Below are 22,551 nucleotides of genomic sequence, written 5' to 3' on the forward strand. Positions count from 1 at the left end.
ATACTGGAATACTAGGATTAGACGATGCCCATCAAGGCTAAAAAGACATGAGTTGAGGATGCAAAGGATAGTACTGTCTGAGCCTGATCTTTTCACACATAAAGGAACTTTCCTCTTATTTTTCTTTACTTAGATACAAAAGTTTCTTCCCATTTCAAAAAAGCACTGCTGGTTTTATTGATTCTCTCTCCAAAACTACTTGTTAGTTTTATTTGAATTTAATTCCTTATAATCATAGGCTGCAACCTCAGCTTTCACACAAATAAAGATCAAATACCTGTAGTTCGCGGTTGTGGTTTTCACATAGTAACTGAAGAAATCTCAGGATCGGCTGCATGATGGCAATTGCAGGACTCATTGTGACTTCCTCTGCAGACTTTTCCTCCGCAGTTCCTGCTTCTGATCCTGCACACATAATGTCTATTTCTGGATCCATTTCTCTTCTGTATACACAGTATGCTTTGGATGTTGCTGAAGAAGCTTCTGTTAATTGCCCTTTCATTCCCTCTTTTAAGTGTAATGATGGATCTCTTACTGAAAATAAAGCAGTACTCTTATATTTCTGAATTAATTTCCTTTTGCTCATTAAAATTAAAAAAAAGACAACCAGGCGCCCAAATTCTCTAACAAGTGAGTTAAAAATCATCTGACAAGAGGTGCAACAATTTCCCAAAAGTAATTTGAAGTAGTTACTAAAAAATTAAACTTGCACTGGGATATTAAAGATCTTAATGCCTAGCGAATTTTACGAGGGCTGATGTCTTTCTGATAAACATAAAATATCAGCGTTCAGGGGCTGGCCCCGTGGCCGAGTGGTTAAGTTCGCGCGCTCCACTGCAGGCGGCCCAGTGTTTCGTCGGTTCGAATCCTGGGCGCGGACATGGCACTGCTCGTCAGACCACGCTGAGGCAGCGTCCCACATGCCACAACTAGAGGAACCCACAACGAAGAATACACAACTATGTACCGGGGGGCTTTGGGGAGAAAAAGGAAAAAATAAAATCTTTAAAAAAAAAAAAAAAATCAGCGTTCAGGAATACGAGAAGACGGGAAAAACACGGCCAACTTCAAAATGTTAATATTTATATGATTTTTATTTACTACCCTGGTGACTTTGTTACTCCAACTACCAAGAATCTTTCATTAGCATATAGTGCTGTAATTTCTGTTCTTAAAGTTTAAATTTCATGAACACTCAGAAGGTTTGGGATAGTTGCTCTCTGCTATGCATTCCACAATGAAATCAAACATTTTTATGTCATTAGTCACTTTGCACTAAAGGCTTGTTTGAGTTTGGTTTTGCAAAGCTGTTTCAAGGTCAACCCCCATGACCATAATAATTCAGAGCCACAGTTGGGATAATTAGACTAAGGTAAGGGAGATGACAAAGATAAGTGAGATCTAAACTCTGTATTACCCTCTTTTCTCTCACTTTACTCTCCCAAATACTCAACTATTTCTTTACCTCTCATTCGTGGACCAGATGTCATCAATTCATTGTCATCATCCCTTTTCTTGTTACCTAAGTCTATGGTATTAACCGTCACTGTTGATCTTATCTCTTTCTGAGCAGCCTTCATTCGGTCATAGAGAACTTTGAAGAATTTTTCTGACTTTTTTTGTTCATGCAACTGCTGGTAGAAAGAATACTGCAAGAAAACATATTTTAAGGTATCAATACCCAAGGGGAGAAAAGTAGTGTTTTTATGCTTGAAATAAACATAAACATTACGGATAAAAGAACACATTTAACGTGCTGCCCATTATTATTTCAGAAATTGACAGCTTTTGCCAGTCTCCTGTACTAGTTAATGCATACTAATAATAGCTTGTATTTGCTTAGCACTTTCCAGTAAAATCCAACATGTTTTCATATGCTGTTTAATTCATCCTTACTGATCATTTATTTTAAGATTTACAAAGGCACTGTAAGAAGTTGCATGCCAAGAGTTCTTTGATTTTGATGTTATTATGAAGTCATGTATTGATTCAATACATTCTTATTGAGTGACTACTATGTGCCAGGCCCTATGCTAGCACTAGGAGTAGAACAAAAAGGAAAAACAACCACAATCCCTGCCTCATGAGTTTGTAATCCACAGTGAAAAACAGCCACTAATCCAGTGATCATCCTATGCAAATGTGAGTTTATGGACAGTTACAAGAGTTATTTTCCTCTTTATCTAAATTAAAGTACATTTAATTTAGATTGTGTTACCATGGCAGCCTTACTCACAGGAATCCACTGATAAATAGGACTGAGTTCTTTTGGTACTTCATTAGCTACATTGTTTTGCATGGGGTCTAGGAGAAGCCACCATAAAATGTGTAAAATGAATTCTGCTTTAGAGTGAATAATGATATAGGAAGAATTCAACACCAAACAGTATGATAAAACATATCTTAGTGAGAGGTGGAAATCCTGAACCTTGGGAATATCTGCTCTAATCATTGTTTGCTTAGTGACTTGTGGAATTATCCAAAAGAGGTAGGAGATAGGAAAGACGACACACTCTAGAGAAGACAGAATTTGCACTGGGTGGGAAACGGTAAGTTATTATTACAAAACCATGGGATAGACACAACACAAACAAGAGAAATGGAAGCAAAAAAAATTAATGATAATGACTTCAGTAATGTACTAACCAAAAGAGAGTTATATAACCTTGATGAGAGACAGTGTGAAGAAAACAAACGAAAAAATAATGATTTCCAGATCAAGTAGAATTGACCATAATCCAATAAATCTAGACAGCCAATTTTGGGGAGTTTGGCTCCTGCAGATACGCTTTCCTGAAAGAAGGCCTAGAACCATGACCCACAGGTCCCGGGACTTGCAAGTGAGACGCCACGGGCATCAGGTCAGGAAATGGATGCCTGTCCTGCAATTTTCGATACGGGCAATATACATTCACTGAGTGTTTTATGAAGCCTTAGAAGTTGGCTTCATACCTACGAGGGGAAGCTCTAAGCAGAGGGCTAGCAACCCCTCAAGAAAGCAGGCCAAAAAGCCACCGTAACCATGGCAACGACAGTGAAACAGTCGAGCCGGTTCTGTTAATTCAAAGGATAAATGCAGCATCTACAGACCTCAACAGTCTCACAAATTAAGCTGATGTTAAACCCTAATATTTTCAATATAATGGAGTTAGAAGGTGGAAGGGGGTTCCAATATATTAATGAGGAAGTTATAGAAACTTTGTGGCTCTATGAAAACAAAGTTTTATAATTTATGTAGTCCCTTGACATACGTTATCTCACTGATACTTTCAGTACAACTGTGTGATGAATAGAGAATGTTTTTATTTCCATTTTATAGATCACCTACCTAAATGGCTTGCCCAATATTACATAACTAGTAAGTGGTAGGGCTAGGAGTTAAATCTAGATTCTCTGACTCTAAATTGCTAAGTTTATAAAGTAACCTATTCAGCTCATAAAAACAGATTATTTACATAGACACGCCTTTTTTAAACTAGGGCTCTACAAAGCCGAATAGTATGATTTTAATAAAAATCAAAAGTATGTTATATATATGTATATATGTATATAATCTCAACAGGTAGCATAAGGATTTCTCTTATGAAAGGTATGATTTTTAATTAGGAAACTACCTCTATCAGTTGCACAGAGTATCAGGGGAAACTTTCAGGTTTTTTCAGGAGCCAAGGGTGATGGAGAAACAGACGTGGGCCACAGAGGAAGGAGTTTCCCCCGAGAAGAGGAGGGAGACTAGAAACGGGAGGACAGAGAAGGGAAAGGAAGTGAGGAGCTAGGGCATGATGCAGGGTGAGTCAGCCAGTGAACCTTCCCAGGAGCGAGGAAGTAGAAGGCTGTTTTAGAGAGGAGATACTTATAGTGGTTAAGAGCACAGACTCTGGAGCCAGACTGCACGGGTTCGAATCCCGGCTCTATCTCTAAACAGCTATGAGAGCTTGGGTAAGGAAATTACACTGTCTATCTTAGATGCTTCTTTGGTAAGATGAGATAATATTTAAGTTACCTCATAGGTTGTTGTGAGTATTAAGTAAGTTAATACATATAAAGCACTAAGAACAGGACCTGGTATTTAGCAGGTATTCTTTTCACTATTGTTATTAGTGTTCAATTTAAAATTGTAATATAAGTACCTCCTCTATCCTCCCCATCAACTAATCTTTAATAAAGCACACTAAACATATAAAGTGACTTATGAAGCCAAGAGGGTAGAGATTAAGGAAGGGGATCAGATTCCTATCTCAGGAGCACAGAAATAGGGGTGTCAACACAATCAACGAACTAAGAAAGCAAGACTTCAGTGGCTAAGGAGACTGTGAAAATGTAAACGCCCCTGGGGACTGGCAGAAGTCTTGGAGAGGAGTGGGTTTTAGACTGTTAAAGGGCAAGGAATGGGATTCAAGCTGACCCCAACCAGATAGACCTCTTAGAGCCAGGAGCACACAGCTGACATCTGGGTTACACAATGATGTAGATGTGAGAAACCTAAAGGGGGTAGGCTGGTAAATGAGATTGTCATAACCCATCTTAAAAGGTTTTCACAAACAAAAACAAGCTAATGTTATTTCATCAACAAATATTGGTTGAATGGCCATAAAGCATTGTAGATATAAAGAACAGGACACGATCCCCTACTTTAAGAAAGATAAAATTTAATTGGAAAGGTAGGTATCATACAAATAATGATAAAGTAACACAGGCAAAGTGCCCAGTGAGCATTAAAGAAACAAGTGCTATGGGAACTCAGATAAAGGAGTGGTGGCCAAAGGCCCCAGCCAGATATGGAAGACTGTGAAGGAGGTACATCTTGACTCAGACCATTCCTGAACATTTATTGAGCGCCTAGATTGCGCCAGACATGGTGCCAGACACAAGGCATAAAAAGATGAACAACACGTGGTCTCAACCTTTAAGGATTTATAATTTACTAGACAGAGCCTGAGGCACACATGAAGTGGCGCAATAACGTGGCAGAAATGCTACTGAAGATGTCTGCAGGATACGGCAGAGGCATATAGTAACTAGAGAACAATTCCACCTAGTGGGACATGGGATCAGAAAAGGCTTCCAAGAGAAGTTCATGAGTTGAGTCCTCAAAGAGGAGAAAGTAACATGAGGAATAAGACAACGCCTCTGAGGAACTACAAAGTGCTTAGTATAGCTGGCGCACAAGAGAGAGGAGAAGAGGGGGGAGGTGGAATAAGAAAGGAAAAGTTGGAAAATTTGAAGAGATTAAGATCCATGAAGGATCTTACGGACAATGGCAAGCAGTTTGCCTTTATAGGGCAAGTGACAGATTTTAAACAGGAGAATAACATGTTTTTTGGAAAGATATCTTTGGAAGCAACACAGAGAATGATTTGGAGAAGGGTGAAAATGGAATGAGGGATAGTTCCTGCAAGACTACTCATCATGGTCCAGGAAAAGATAAGAGGGATGGGTAAAGATAGCTGGATGTGCAGAGATTGAAAGCAGAGTATGGATATGACAGGCGTCAACAGGGCAGAATCAGAGGTTGGCCTTCGATGAGATGTTTGGGAAGAGAGTGAGGGTGAGTAAGTTGAGGTCAAGGCTGGCTTTCAGGTTTCTGGCCAGACAGCTGGGTAGGTTGCCAGTCACTGAGAAAGGTAAAGCAAAAGGAGGAGTGGGTGGATGGCGAACAATAGTGGATTCAGTTTGGGACATGTTGAGTTCAAGGTAGTTATGGGACATCCCACTAAATATTTCTGGAAGATAGCTGAACGTAGAGTCTAGAACTTGAGTGAGTGAGTTGAGAATCATCAGCATTGACTGGAAGTCTAACATGTCAAAATGAATGAGATCAGGCTGAGGGAACAAGCAAAATAAACAGACGAGAGCCCAAAGAAACTTGAGAGATGTCAGGAGTTAAGAGTTAAGTAGAAGAGTTAAGGAACAAGTGCCTTCAAAAGAGGCTTAGACGGGCCAGCCCTGTGGCCAAGTGGTTAAGTTCACGCGCCCCGCTTCAGTGGTCCGGGGTTTTGCCAGTTCAAATCCTGGGCACTGACACGGCACCGCTCATCAAGCCACGCTGAGGTAGTGTCCCACACGCCACAGCTAAAAGAACCCACAACTGAAATTACATAACTATGTACCGGAAGGCTTTGGAGAGAAAAAGCAAAAAAATAAAATTAAAAAAAGAAAAGAAAAAGAGGCTAAGAAGAAATGGTAGGAGGTAGGAAGAGAAGAGGTTGGTGTCCCAAAGCCTAAACTGAAAAGGTTTCAAAAAGAAAGAAAAAGTCACCAGTGACACTTGCCACAGAAACATTATATAAAAAAATAACTGAAAGGTGTTTTGGTTGTGAAGGGATGTAGGGAAGAACTTGTCAGGAATTTCAAAGTGGAACATGTGGTTTCTGACAGGAGCTGCCTTCTTCTCCAGCAAGAAGAGGACATAAATAAGCATAAATACGTATGGAAGGTGAAAGATAATCTCATCTGATGATCCTCAGTGGCCCAGAAACAGGAATCTAGAAAGCAGTGGAATCTCAAGGATTGCTTCTACCTAGAGATGCCAAAAGAAAATGCTTCACTCATCTGTGAATAAGCTACACCTAACATTATGCAGTTGCTTAGACAATTTCTTGAGAAAGTCCCAACTGATTATCTGGTTGTAGAAGACACGAAAATTTCCAAGAAAACCCACTCAAATCCCTCCACCACGCGGTTCCCCAACTTCCTCAGGGGAATCTGTGCTGCAGCTTCAGGACCACGAGATTTTCAAGACTTGTTTTTGAACTAAGGAGTCTCAGCATTTTGGAGTTGTTTTTTGGTCTCCGTTCATGAGGCCTTTCTTCCTAAAGCCAGCTGCTATCGGGTATGTCATATAGTGAAGTTCCTGTTGCTCATTGATGGTTAAATAAAGGAAAATATCCTAGTTTTTAAATGAGATGTGGCTTCTACTTGCCATGAATGGGGAAAATGGATTCTGGAATTTCCACTTAGCTGTAAGCATAGTTTCCTTTCCCGACCAAGGCAAACCTAGAAAGAGCAGATAGTGAGCGGCAGGAGCAGGTCTAGGAGGATGATGGGCGTTCTCTGGGAGCACCTCCCAGATCTTGGGCTCATGCAGCACGTTCTGCCTTTTGGTGCAGAGGAGTCCAGGGGCAACTCGGCATGAGTTTCAACATGAAATGTGTCTTCTGGAAATAGGGTCTGATCCCGGCATGCAGCTGAGCACACTGGTCACTGTAGTGGAGCACTGCATAGACGAACAATGACTTTCAACTCACCCCACCTGAGCTGAATGAACAAATAAAATGGTTCTTCTCTCCCCCGGCCAGTGAAAAATTCACTTGCTCAGAGATGTTAGAGTAATGAGCACAGGGAGATATGCGGCAACAAGTAATGCTACTGTTCTAAACTTTGAAAAAAGTACATAGGAGGAAATGTGCTGAGATGGATGGTGAATGTTATTGAAACCCGTTATAATGCCAAAAACTGTGTGAGGAGTTTAGAATATTACCTCATTTAATAATACATTTAATTCCTTTTTTTATGATTTAATGTAGATGAGTCAAAATGTCATTTTTATCTAATAAAAGTTGGCCTAAAATTTCTCTAAATAAATCCGAATTTCTGGTACAATGTTAGAAAGGATGCTTCTAGGAAATGTTCTGCTTCGCTGCATAATTTGTGCTCTATAGTTTCTATAGCAAGTCAAACAAATTTATAAGGAAAATGTGATACAAGGTTGTTTTTTTTACTTGAGATAGTCATGAGAAGCTAAAAGAAATAACAGTACTTTCCCGTGGTTTCTATGACAAGTAAATAAGAAATACAAGTAACATATGCTATGCCCATCATGATAAGCAGGTACCTGAGTTTGCGTATTTCCTCCTTCAAGCAAGGCAATGCCAAGTAAAATGCCTTCTGAAAAAATCCTGTCATTTTTGGTGTTCACTATAACATCAATGACAAGTTCAGATGCACCTTCTTTATCCAGGAGACACTGAATATCTGACATTGATATCCCCATCTTATCGGAATCTTGTCCAGAAAAGCTTCCTGTGATTAGGAAAAATAAATAAACCTTTATTACAGACATTATTAGCATATAAAGTTTTCAAATTCTTAGGCCTTAAGAATATTTATCAATGAGCTTTTTTCCCTACAAAGTTAAATATAATAGAAAACAGGTTTTTTAAAAAAAAGTCAAAAGTTTGTAAAAACATAACTTTTTATTAAATGTATGACATTTGTAATTAAATATTTTTTCTTAATAAAAAATACTTTAGAAAAAGAAAAATAGCTTTATTTTTGTCCTTAACTTACATATTAAGAAATTACGACAGTTTAACTATTTTCCAAAGTCAAAAAGCAAAATTAATTCAATTGTTCAAATCTGTTTTATGAACCCAAAATTGTACCAATGTTTTTAGCAGTGCTTTTATTTTTTTCCAGTTTTACTGAGATATGATTGACATATAACATTGTATAAGTTTAAAGTGTACAACATAATGATTTGATATATACGTATATACTATAAAACGATTACCACAAAAATATTATCTAACATTCATCAGCTCACATAGTTACAATTTTTTTTCCTGTGATGAGAACTTTTAGGATCTACTCTCTTAGTGACTTTCAAATATAGGACACAGTATTGTCAACTATAATCATCGTGTTGTATATTATGTCCCCAGGATTTATTTATTTTATAACTGGAAATTTGTACGTTTTCACCACCTTCCCTAATGCCTACCCCCGATCTCGGGCAATCACAAATCTGATCTCTGTTTCTCCAAGTTTGGTTTTACTTGGATTGCATCTATAAATGAGATCATACAGCACTTGTCTTTCTCTGTCTGACGTATTTCACTTAGCATAACACCCTCAAGGTCCAACCACATTGTCACAAATGGCAAGATTTCCTTCTTTTCTTTTATGGCTAATAGTAGTGCTTTTTAAATGAATTTTTTATGTACTCTTTTAAGCAAAATACTAGAGTAACACCAGCATGAAGATATGTTATGAGAATCTTAAAATGAGGAAAAAATCATAAGTCTTGCCTCCGCCTTGTGCAGACTTGCTGTAGGTTCCAGCGAGGGGTCCGTTCATACCAACTCCATAATCACCCTTAAAGTATCGATTCAAGAGTATTTTTCTTAACGTGTTACCCTAATAAAAAGAATAAGGTAAGTGTTAGTTATTGTTTATTTGCTAACAAAAGGGGAAAAAAACAGTAAATTAAAATGCCACTTAAAATGCATTTTATGAATGATGTTGAGACATGGAAAAATTAACTTTATGCTACATATTTTCTGAGACAAAATTTGCAAATATTTCCCAAGAAAATAACAATTTTGCTTCTCCCAGAAATAAAGAATAAAATATAGTATTTTCAATAGAATGTACTAGGAAAATCACAAACACTATAAGTTTAACATTTACAGGGTCAAAAACTGAGGATCCCAGTGTTCTTAAGAATATCAGTGGTGCCTAAAGAAACAGCAGATTCATAAGCACTCTAAGAATTGGAAAGCAAAAGCCTTAGTTAGAGGAGCTCAGTAAAAAGAGTTAGAAAAGTACTAGGTATACAGCAGGTGCTCAAAAATTAAGCTTGATAAGACTGAATTATATTTAATTATATTTACATTTAATTTTTATCTTAATTACATTTAAACTCCAAGAGTGAATTATACTTAAACTCCAAGAGCTTTATTCAGAAGACAGTGGGCAAAAAAGAGTATAGTCCTTTATAAAACGTGTAATTCAAAAATTCCTAAGTCTTCGATTTCGTACTTCAATTTTGTGCAAGATATCTAGAAAATATTTTGCGATATAGTCACTTGTATGTACATAAGAAAAATAGATAACTCCAAATCTTCCGTTTTATTGGTTATTCTTCTTTTACTTGACAAAAGTGATTTTTAAAGTATTATTTAAAGAATACCTCTTAAAACTTTTTAAAAATTTAAATGAACACAACTACTGAAACGTTATCCCTATCTTGCAGGTATGGAAACTGGCATAAGAGCTTGTGTAATTAGCTGCAGATCATGCAGCTAACAGGCGGTGGAGCAAGAGCTGAACTCAATTCTTGACTGCAAAGTCCAGGCCATTTCCCCACGCCAGGCTGCACGCCCCCCTCCCCAAGCACATCTCCCTTTTATGCTGTGACACATGATTCTCATTGCTCCTTCTCTCTCATGCTTTAGTTATCCTTCTTTCTCAAGACCTTCTGGTTCTGTTAGTTCTCTTGTTGCACTCCTCTCCTTGTCTTCTCTCTCCCCATCAGCAATTTCATCTGGTCCTTGGTTGCACAATCTCTTCTGCAGCTCTGACGGCAAATGTGTTTCCTCCATCCTTGACCTTGCTCTCCTAAGCTTCTCATCATCCTGTTTCTACTTAGATGTCCTCATCTACATCTGGAGGTTCACTGGCACCTCAAACTCAATTTTTCAGAATGGAATAGCCCTTCTCTCATAAACCTGTTCTCCTTTTCAATTTATTTTAAGGACATCAGAATCTTTTTAGTCATTTAGGCTCCAAACTCAAGGGATCATCTACTATCCCCCTCATCTCCACTGAAATTGACAATCATTTGTGAGATCCTACCTACTCTATCTTCTCAACTGTAGCTTCCAGGAGTGCCTTCACCCATTATGTTTTAACCAAATTGAACCATGTGATGATTTTTCAACCACAGTTTTCTAAGTCTTTCTCTTTGCTCACATCATACTCTCTGCCTGAAAAAGCTCTTCTTCCATTCTTACTCATGGCCACGTCCTATCTTCCCTCTTCATTCTACCAATATTCATTAGGTGCCTAGTGTGTTTCAGGTACTATCCTAAGTGAATAAGATAACTCTCCCTTCACAGAGTTTACAATAAGGTCAGTTCCATAATAGAGATGGATACTAGGCCCTGAAGAAGCACATAAGAGGAAAGAGTCAACTCTGAAGAGGCTTTACGTGCATACCTTCCCTACTAACCCATAGATTCATCAGAGCAAAGCTGTTTAATGTGCAAGAAATATGTTCTAAAAGTCACTGTGCCAAGAATTTTAATAGATACTTGCAGTGTCTGGAGTTGTTTATCCTTATAGTGACTTTTATTTATTTATCAATACTTAAGTATTTAGAACACAGACATTTATTATTGCTTCGTATTTCACATTTTCTTCCTTTAAGACCTTTTCATGGAGGGGTGTAGTGAGTAAAGGTGATGACTAGTCTTGGAAGAAACAGTGAGGTGTGAGACTTTATTCTACCAATGAATATAACTCTACTTATCCCTTATACAACCTAAGTGGGACACCTAGAGAAGACATAACAAATGAAAAGTGTTTCCTTTTTTATTTTAAAAGAAAGCCTTTTGAGTTGAATTAATTTCACCTGGCCAAAGAAGGATCCTTCCAAAAGGGGAGGAAACAAAATAAAACATTTCTTTGGAGTCAAATGGGGTTTTCCTGTGTGTTTCATTACAGCAGAAGGAGATGGCTAAAGAGCGTTTTTAGACCCAAAAACTATGGGGTTGAAGTTGTAAGTTGAGGAGAAAAATTTGAGAATATATTAACTGAAGAACTACATTTCTTTAAAGGATAGCTTAGTTTGTCATACTAATCATGGTTCTCACCTCCACAGACCAATGTATTGTTTCTCACTCTAATCCTGTAAGATACAGTTGGCCCTGATGTAATGACTAAAGCTGACAAACGTGAAAATCCAGGCCTGTTTTTCTTGAAATTCACAAGTCAGTCTCATTGTCCGGAAGAAAACCTGTTGTGAGTAGGGTCCCTGTGAACTAGCTTCCTTTCTATTCTCCATAAGAGAGCCTTTTAACCACATTACTCCAAGAACCCCACCAAGAGATAAACAAACAAGAGTTTGGTTTTTATAAAGAGAGAAATAGAAAACTGCATTTTACCATTTGTTTAAAAACATGCCCTTTATATTGCTAGAAAATAAGTTTATTTAAAACTAACCACAGAGTAGAACTCTGCCATTATTTCTAAATTCTCTTTGTGCAGATCAAATAAATCACAGGTGCTTATCAGATTCATAAACATCAAGATCAAATGAGCAACACTCTTCTTGTCTAAGCCCAGTCTGGTTAGAAGCACATCTTTTCTAATGTAATGTAATGTAATGTATATATTTTCTAACATAATATTCAGAACACTACAGAAAGGGGAGGGGACTCCCTCTATCTGTGTTCTTAACTCTGGAGCCACACTGCCTGGGTTCCAATCCCCTCTATGCCACCAGGCTAACTGGAGGATCTTAAGCAAGTTATTTCACCACCCTGTGCCTCAGACCCACAAGTGTCAAGTGGAATAGTCATAATGCTTACTCTCCTTGGGCTTCTGTGATGATTAGACAGGTAAAAATACATAAAGTACTTAGAACAGTTCCCAGCACATAATAAGTGCTATATAAGTTGTGCATATTGATTTTATTGTTGGTAGTATTAATATCACCCAGATTATGGAAGAGTTTACAATTTACCAAGTGCTTTTGTACATACTTTCTCACTTTATACCAAACCTTCCCCAAAAAAGTGAAAAAAATTTCTCATGTACTAAGACAATGGCAAAAATGATAAACTGCCTGGAAATCCTAATTTGCCCACTATTAATCAGTCCTTGGAATTATCTACTTGTGAGCTAATATACATGTACTTCACTATATAAAATGGACCTTACAATTTCAACTGAAGTGGAAAAAAGTCTACCCTAGTTCAAACTCCATTGTTTTCAGCAAAGGCAAACTTTGGTGCTAAAAATAAATGTAGAATAGGTTCAGATGGATCACGATTCTGTTCTGTTTGTCTTAGTCATCCTCATTTAAGATTGGAAAACTTCAGATATTGCTACATCACAAGTGTAGCAGAACTGATTTCTGCTGCCAAATATAGAGTTCTGACTTGACGGATGATAGGTAAGTACTGTGTCCCAACTTCTCTTGGGACATTCTTGGTGGCTTGCACTATCTGTGATGGATTATAGTGGTGAGGGCTCTGATGCAAGTCATTTCTGCAAATTCTTTTAACTCAAATAAAGTAATTATAGGACCATTGTCAGAAATTCCACTGGCGGGATTGTAAATAATTATCTCAGAGCTGTAATTACCATGGCAGAAATTTGGGAAAGAACTACAAGTATGTTAAGCCATTTTGAAAAGAATTCTACCACTATCGGGAAGTTCGACTTCTGTACTTGCTCTTCAATTCCAAAGTGAATTCCTGACTGGGCTTCCCACGGAAGGTGTCTGTGTGGGATTAGGCCCAGGAGCAGGGAATGTCCTTTCCAGTCTTCAAAATCAGAGTCAATTCCAGGCCACAAGACACAGCTTTCAGCCAACGTCTTCATGTGAACACATCCCAGATGTGCTAAACGTAAGGTAGCCAAGATAACTAACAACCACCTTCTGAAATTACAACAAAACATCTCCATAAAAAGACATCTTTTTTGGCCAGAGAAGTCATGCTGACAGTTTGTGAATATGTGGGAGGATTGGCTTTTTCCTGGCTACTTCCTGTTGCACCAACTCCAATGTATCAAAAATTAAGAAGCCTAGAAATGACTGCCTTTCATGCATAGAAAGGATAACAAAAATGTATTAGTCTTAGAAAGGACTAAAGATTTTCTTTGATTTTCGGGAAAGCACGACACTGGTTGCCTTAATAGGAGTTAATAGTATTAGAAGTGAGGACTTCAAGGGCGAGATATTTGAGGTACTGATTCCACATCTGTTCCCTCTCCCTTGGAAAAATGATACACAAAAGTAATATTTTTTCCATTGTGGACAATATAATCAAGACACCATCAAAACATGACACCACAATAAGAATCCTGGAAAACTAAATCCTCAAGTGGTAATTCAAAAGGTAATGAAAATTGCAAACCAAAGATGTTTAATTTAGGGTTTTCTCTCAAGGACTAATGATTAGCTACTAATCAGCTTAGACAAGATCTGCAAGAGGTGATTGCGTGTACCCATACTCTCCACATAGTATCATTTCAACATTAAACTTGGTATTAGCCTAAGTGGTGTTTCCATAACCTTTTAATTTAATGATGGCATATCTGATTAAATATTCTTCCTCATTTGAATTCCCAGGGGTAAAAAGGTACATTTCTAATTTCAAATAAATTATTGCAACAGCTGTACCCTAATGGAATTACATTAGTTCCATCACTATAATCAATTACGTCTTCAAGGAACTCCTTTGGGAAAATGTGGCCAATCTCCTACAATCTAGCTGTCTAATGGTTTGAATTTCATTCGCTGACTCCAAGGAGTGGAAGCCAATTCCCTCCCCTGATGCTTTTTCCCAGCTTTCATAAGATAAGAAACACAAACTTGAACAGCAGTATTCTTATTATATACATTCACAAGATGCTCTTCATCAACACAATGACACAATCATTATAATCTAGAGAAACATACAGATGTCTCAACAACTCTAATAAACGAGCTTATGAGGGAAAAAAAAGACTGTGGAAAATTTTAAAACCAATTATTCATACCCTGCAATGATAATCTACTTTCATCTTCCTTCCTTCCCCTTTTTTTTATTCATTGTAAAGACATATTACATTCCTACCATGTGTCAGGAACCAGGGGAGGCGATGCAAAAAGATATTCTGCAACATATGCTAAAAGAATTTTCAAATGCGTAGAGTTGAAACATATGGCACTGTTTTTGAATATAAATAATCCTTACCAGACCATTTGATTCCATTTGTGAAATTTAAACATTTAAACAGTACAGGATGATATTTAAACATTTGATGATGATGCTGGAGATAAGAGTGACTTCAGTCGTCACTCTGGGTTTATCAAATATCCTAGCCTCTAGACAAACAGGGTTGCTGAGAAGGCTTTGTGAGGGGATGAGTCTGTGCCCCAGAACTAGCAAGGAGTAAAAGAAACTATTTATTTCCTTTAGGGTACAATAAAAGCCTCTCAGTATTTGATTTCCAGGAAATATACTGACTCACATCAAACCCAACAGACTCACACACTTCAACCATTTTAATACAGGGTCTGCTTAAATTCAGAGGTTGAGAACTTAGGCAATCCCTCACCAATAGTACTTGAGAATGGAGTTTTCTGCTTGTAATTGTTTAGTTTTCTGAGTAAGCAGTCTTCATCTGATCTCCAGAACATAAAGAGTTGAGAAAAGAGTACATAAGCAAGAGATGAACAGACGAGCTTTAGACACCAATTTCCTATTGAAGCAAGACTTCTAGACTCACAGATCATAAATCACTACCTCATAAAATTATATCCAAATGGCAGTGCACACAACCGCTAAAGTTAAGCCCATAATCCCCTGATACATAGTATAGAAACCCACCAGCGTACTGTTTGTTACTGAAAAAAATGGAACCAATATGCTGCCAAGGCAAGCAAGTGCACTCACACCAAAGGCTGGGAAAAATAAAATTTCAAGTGATAATTTCAAAGCTTCTGCAAAGACTTTGTGTCTCTGAGGGATGGTATGGTATACACAGTACAATAATAGACTCAGCTTTTGGGAGGTCTCAGAGACCACAAGAGCATACAGCAGGAGTGGGAGGAGATGGGAATAAATGACAGAACTGAATGTGATCTGAATAACATGAAGTACAATGGGACAGATTTCCTCTTGGACAATGGGAAAAGTCATATTGAGCTTGCTGTTTTAGATCCTCAAGTGCTATGATTCCTATTATATTTCCAACGTCATTTAGTAAAGCTTGATACACAGGTATTACTTTGCAAGGTGGCAGAACAAGAGATAAGGGACAATACACAAAGAGAGGTGAGACCAGCTCTCCAGCCCTATATTCACATTCCTGCTTCTATGGAGTCTCTTACATTCTCAGTGCAGTCTGTGAGCTCCAAGCTGTGATCCACTAACCTACAACCAAGACAGTGTTGGCTCACAGCGGAGTGAGAGGAGCACGTGACTCTGAAGAGGTGTCGAGGGAATAATATGGTAGAAGTTCTTCAGATAGGATAAAAATATTGATGGAGTCAATGGAATGAAGAGGAGCTCTGCATAGCATAACTTCAAAGGAAGGTTTTGAGAATCAAATGAAATAATATCTATGAACAATTTAGAACAAATAAATATGATTTATAAGCTTCCAATGTTCCCAGTATTGGAGGGCTGTGTTCTTAGTGGAAATGATACTATTTCAGATCCCAATGTAATTGATTTGGATCTGGGTTCTACCACTGGTTCTGTGAACTCAAGAATTTTACTTAACTACCCTGAGACTCAGTTTCCCCATCTGTGTATAATATCCATACTGCAGGTTACTTTAAGGATTAGAAATTACATATGAAAAGCTTTATGTTCTTAGCCCATAATAAGTGATAAACAGACAGTTATTGTAATTTTTTTAATGTTTAAGGGAAAATAAGACTTGAACAACTCGGCGGCATATATGGCGTATTACTATGCCCTGGACCATGAAGACAGCCATAGCTTTAACTGCTGACATAAATATCCAGCTCCAATCTTCTCCAATTTTTTAAGAGAAGGCAAATGAAAAACAACATCCATTTTGTAGATTATTTACAAAATTATCACATGATTGTTTAATAGGAAAGACTACGCTTCCTAACAAGTCTCTCCATATTCACTTGGTGCCCCTCTAATTCATTCTCCACTCAGTATTCAGAGGGTTGTGAAACAATAGAGAACTAAAATTTAGACTATAAGAACATATAAATAATGATTATAAATCAATGAGAAAAAATAATCTGGTGGAAAAACAGACAAAAGAATTGAACCAACATTTCACATAAACACATATGATCAAGAAACATGAGAAAATACTCACCTTCATTAGTAATTAGGGAAATGCAAATTAAGACTACAATAAGACACCATTTTATACCCACTAGATTGGCAAAAATTAAGGCTTACAACACCAAACACTAAGAGTATGTTGATCATTGTGGGAATGAAAATTGGTACAACCACTCTGGAAAACACATGTTCTCACCCACCAATTCCATTCCCAAGGAAACATGTGCCCCAAAAGAGACAGACCACCACACTGTAGACATTTGTATTAGCATTGATAAGAAAACAAACAACAAGCAAAAAAACCCTGAAATCAACCCAAATATCCACTGACAGGAAAATGGATCAATAAATTGTAGTTTATTCCCAGAGTGGAATATGATACAGTGATAAACATGAACAAACTAGAGCCTCACAGCAACACACACCAACCTTGATGAATCTTAGAAACATAAGGTTGAGAGAGAAAAGGAAGCAAGTCCTAGAAGATATGCAGTGTGGTATGAAAACTGAGAGCTACCAGTTGCCTCTGGAAGGGGAGGCAAGAACACACAGGTAGATACAAGTTATTTGTAATGTGTTCAATCTTCGGTTAGCTAAGGGATTCATGGGTCTTCATTATGTTATGCTTTATAATTAAAAATGATGTACATATTCTTTTATATAAAGTAAACTTTATATCGTGTTTTGTATATTTTTATGTATTTTTATATTATAAAATGTATTTTATATTTTATATTCTAAATACAATATTCCATTAAGAGAAAATACTCAAGAAATATTAAACATAATGATGGCTGCTTCCTACATATGACGTTCTGTTGCTATCCACTTCTCTTTGAATATGGACCAAAATCCGTAGCACGGCTTAGGTGAGGATTCATGATCTGACACCTACAAATCTTGAACCATTGTCATCGTAGTTCCCTGAACCAATCTGCATCTTCCTCCTGCCACACAAGCCTTCCAGTGTCTCATCATGCTCCCTTCTGCCTCAAGACATGCTGCCTTTTGCCAGCCAAGCTTCCAGGACCCCTTTCTGCTGCCCAGGACTCCCATTTGCCTAGCTAAATCCTACTCCACCTTTAGATGTCAGTTCAACCATATTAGAGTCATCCTCTCTAACCTCACCAAGCCAGTTGTCCTTCAGTCCTCTCTTAACACCATGTACTTAACCAGTTGTTTCAATTTTATATATATTTATATCAATCTTTGAATGATTTCTATCTCCCCTACTAGTTTATAAGCACCATGAGCATAAGGACTGTGCCTTATTTTTTTTCCTTTTTGGCTGACTATCAACGCCAACACCTAGTGCAAAATCTGGCACATTAAGTATTCAATAGATATTTTGGAATGAATGTATGAATGAATGATTCTAAATGAGTGATCGCTATATTTACCAACAAAATTGTGTGTTGAGGTGTCACCTATTTAAAGACTATGATGTATGTTGTAAATCATGTCTTATAACTTTGGCAAATATTTGAGATATAGTCAATGTTACTTGCATATTAAATATTTTTAGTACACAAATGCATAGTTCTATGGCTGAAAGAAGGAAGTTGCGTTGAATCCAACAAGCAAAATGTTAGAACACTTAAAAATAAAGATGAACACTTCCAACATTCGATCTGAAAGATTGGAAGGTAAAATATTAATTAATGATTGCAGACATGGCCTAATGCAAGAGGACACACTAATATGCCAAAAGTCCAGTCCAAGGGCCGGCCCAGTGGTGCAGTGGTTAAGTTCGCACGTTCCACTTCAGCACCCTGGGGTTCGCCAGTTCAGATCCCAGGTGCAGACCTCTGCACCGCTTGTCAAGCCATGCTGTGGCAGGCATCCCAGATATAAAGTAGAGGAAGATGGGCATGGATGTTAGCTCAGGGCCAGTCTTCCTCAGCAAAAAAGAGGAGAACTGGCAGCAGATGTTAGCTCAAGGCTAATCTTCATCAAAAAAAAAAAAGTCCAGTCCAAGTTCTTTCCTTACAATATGTCTATTGAAATGGGATTTTCGTATTTTACTGAAAAATATCGAAACCACCTTGAATTTGTACATCATGCAAGGATTTGACTTAGCAACATAACTCCTAATATTATTACGAATAGCTCATTTTAAAAAGATACCACGTCACTATGCTCTTTTAAAATATTATGTCTGAGTGTCATAATTTATAATACAAGATAAAATTAAAGTTAATTCTATTTTATCTCATTTTTCCCTCATGAAATGAAAACCATTTTCTTTCTTTAGTGTTTCCTGTTATAACATTAAAAAAATATGTAGGTCTAATTTTGATCATTTCCTGCATCCAACTGTCCATGAGACCATATATTTTGCCTACTTTAATATAACGATTATCTCCTAGTGAGCTCCTAATTGTGTTCTATATGAGAACCATAGTTTTCAAAGAATTTCACAGTGAATAACTATGAGACAATGATTTACAACTAGTGGAAACTAGAAATCCTTCAAATATTCATCAAGGTGCCAAAGGACCAATACAATTATTACCAAAAGAAAATAAGGTGTCAATTCAAACAAACCTGAAGATGCCTGAGCTGATTCAAGGACAAAGTGCCAACCGCCTACCTTACGGGAAGGCTTTTTCTGAAAGTCTTTGACTAGGCTTATTACAGTCTTTCAAATACGATTTTGAAAATCATTTTGATTCCCGGAGGCATACACCCTGGCAGATATTTCACTACTTTATATACCTAGAACTGTAACTGGAATCCTGGGCACTAAGAAAGTAACACTTTACTTTTAATAACATGCACAGCACATGTGCTGATACGGAAACATGGCTGCTTGGTAGCACTGGGGGCTGGGCAACTGCATGATAAAACATGGATTTTCACAGGCTTGTGAATCACCTGTCGAAGTTAGCTTCTGAAAGAAACAAAACATTCTCAGGCTGAAAAGCAAGCCTACAAACTTCAATAAATTTGACTGGAAGTAAACGAGCTATTTTTAATCAGTAAATCGAAGAGGAGAGAGAAAAGGACCATTTCAAGGAACTATAGGTTGCTGATCTAATACTCCCAAACTGGGAAAGAATAAGCCAATGACTATCTTTCTCTTCTTTGTGTGTGCACATGTGTAAGTGTGTCTGTAATATATCACTCTTATACTCCTGGATATTAACACATATTTGCAAAAGGTATTTATCAAGTCATTGAAGTATTAAATGTCTTGCTTTCTTTCCTGAGTATTGGTAAGTATAGACGACTGGGTTGCCTCCAAAAGAAAAAAAAAAGAAGTACACAAGTACATTTTCTTTTCCATTCTATTTCAATGATTCTAACACACACATTTTTTCCCACATTTTAACATTTTTGAATTACAGGTCACTCTAAAATCAATGGTATTTCATAGCTCAATTGGCAGCATTTTTTTTCTTTCTAGTGATACAATTGATGGTATATTAGAATTGATGAGATATATTATATTGAATGAAAAAATAAGAATGTCTTTTAAACTGGCCTTGTAACACTCCTAAGCTGCACAGCATGTGGCATCACTATCATATCCCTTTTTCAGTTCATACAAAGCAAGATGAAATTATGCCAGAAGTTTGGGAATTTAATCTTAAAATCAAACTATTTGTTTTTAGAGTTTTCCCTGTTTCATCACTACATCTTCTACACGATACTTCAACCACCAATTTACCAGCATCTTAAGTTTTGATGTCATATGCTCTGAGTCAGGCCTGCATTAAAATTAGTAAAGAAAATTACAATATTGATAGAGACAAGAGGTATGTTTAATTACAAATCAAGAGCAATGGAAAAGAAAAAGAGATACATTTAACTTATTTATGAAGCAGAGACAATATTAAATTGCTTTCCTTTAAAAAAATCAACCCTTGGGGCTGGCCTCATAGCATAGTGGTGAAGTTCGCATGCTCTGCTTCAGTGGCCTGAGGTTTGTGGGTTTGGATCCTGGGCACGGACCTACGCACAGCTCATCACGCCATGCTGTGGTGGCATCCCTCATACAAAATAGAGGAAGACTGCCTCAGATGTTAGCTTGGTGACAATCCTTCTCAAGCAAAAAGAGGAAGATTGGCAACAGATGTTAGCTCAGGGCCATTCCTCCTTAAAAAAAAAAAAAAATCACCCCTTGATACTACTTTGCACCACTAGGAGGGTTAAAATAAAAAAGACAGCAATAACAAGTCTGTGAATGTGGAAAAATAGACCCTTGTACATTGCTGATTGTAATATAAAATGGTGCAACCACTTTGGGAAACTGTTTTGCTCTTCCCAAAAATTAAACACAGAGTTACCATATGACCCAGCAATTCCATTCCTAGGGATGTGCAAAAGAGAAATGAACACATACGTCCACACAAAAACTTGTAAATGAATGTTAATAGCAGCATTATTCGTAATAACTAAAAAGTAGAAACAACCTGAATGCCCATCAAATGATAAATGAATAGACAAAATGTGGTATATCCATACAATGGAATATTATTTGGCAATAGAAAAGGAATGAAGTGCTGCTACGTGCTACAATATGGATGAGCCTCGAAAATATGCTAAGTCAAAGAAGGCAGTTATAAAAGACCACATATTTTGACTGCATTTGTATGAATTATCTAGAAGAGGCAAATCTACAGAAGTAAATTTGCTAAGATTTTCACTTAGATTATGCTAAGTGAAAGAAGGCAGTTATAAAAGACGGCAAATTTTATGACTGCATTTATATGAAATGTCTAGAAGAGGCGAATCTACAGAAAGTAGATTAGTGGTTGCCAGGAGTTGAGGACTGGGGAATGGGGAATGACTACTAATGGGGTTTCTTTCTGGGCTAATGGAAATGTTCTAAAATTAGACAGTGGGTGTTGTTTGCAAATCTGTGAATACACTAAAAACGACTGAACTGTAGGCAGGGTGAATTTTATGGTGTGTAACTATCTCAATAAAGCTGTTATAAAAATATAAAATAAATCCATTAGGTTGGTTAAAGAAATTCACTCTTTAAATGATTTTAAAATACACATCTTAAAGAAAGTAATGTCAGTTCTGTCCAAATTTTTGCTAAGCAGTTGAGGCATTACTGCTATTTGCCACAAAGTTCCTGCATTTACATGCATCTGTGCACCAGATGTAATATAATGGCACATGTTTTGAATGTTACATCTGTTAGTAAAATGTAGAGAGGCTCAAACTGCTAATTAAATATGAAATTGTGTGTCAATTAGGAGCCAATTTCTTGTTAAAACTGCCTAATGTTTAAGGCACAATAAATTGAGCTAGTATCTAGGACTGTGTATGTCGTGACCTGTGTGGGAAGGCAGTCCAGTGCACCGAATATAGGCTAGACAGTTTCCATGGATACCTCACACTGCTTGAGGTGTAGAAACTAAAAATTATAAACAACTTCATGAAAATTATGCTTCACAAAATATATTTGTAAAAAAAAAAAGACTAATCTTCCTAAAGGAAGACGCTAGAATTTATTTTGTTGATAAGTCGATTGAGATTTTTTGGGGGGGATTGTGAGGAGAGGCAAAGCTTTTAAAAGGATAATTTTTAAATCGCTTTAGAATTCATAGTAGGGGGAGAGACATATTCAAAATGCATCTATCATCATAAGATTTACAGCAAAACTCAAGAGTTTTAAAGATATTTAGCTTTTAAAGGAACCAACTATATTGAATTACTCCTGCTGAGTTTAATTAATCTAGCCACTGCATACTAATATGCTGATCTTCCCAAACAAATGTACACTATAATTACAACCAGGTTACTCCACCCACCATCCTTT

At 37.2% G+C, this 22,551-nt stretch overlaps 1 protein-coding gene across 3 annotated transcripts in view; it reads right to left on the reverse strand.

Annotated features, from left to right (window-relative positions):
- Positions 1–22,551, reverse strand: part of ITPR2 (inositol 1,4,5-trisphosphate receptor type 2) — a 465,227-nt gene that overhangs the window by 147,981 nt on the left and 294,695 nt on the right. For all 3 annotated transcript variants that reach the window (XM_070494990.1, XM_070494989.1, XM_070494991.1), the window contains 4 exons: positions 9,030–9,138; positions 7,835–8,022; positions 1,466–1,649; positions 278–534 (listed from right to left, as the gene is read on the reverse strand). In XM_070494990.1, the coding sequence (XP_070351091.1) occupies positions 278–534; positions 1,466–1,649; positions 7,835–8,022; positions 9,030–9,138 (738 nt within the window). The remainder of the gene's footprint in view (positions 1–277; positions 535–1,465; positions 1,650–7,834; positions 8,023–9,029; positions 9,139–22,551) is intronic.

This window comes from Equus asinus, chromosome 22, assembly GCF_041296235.1.
Source record: "Equus asinus isolate D_3611 breed Donkey chromosome 22, EquAss-T2T_v2, whole genome shotgun sequence".
Classification (NCBI taxonomy): Eukaryota; Metazoa; Chordata; class Mammalia; order Perissodactyla; family Equidae; genus Equus; species Equus asinus.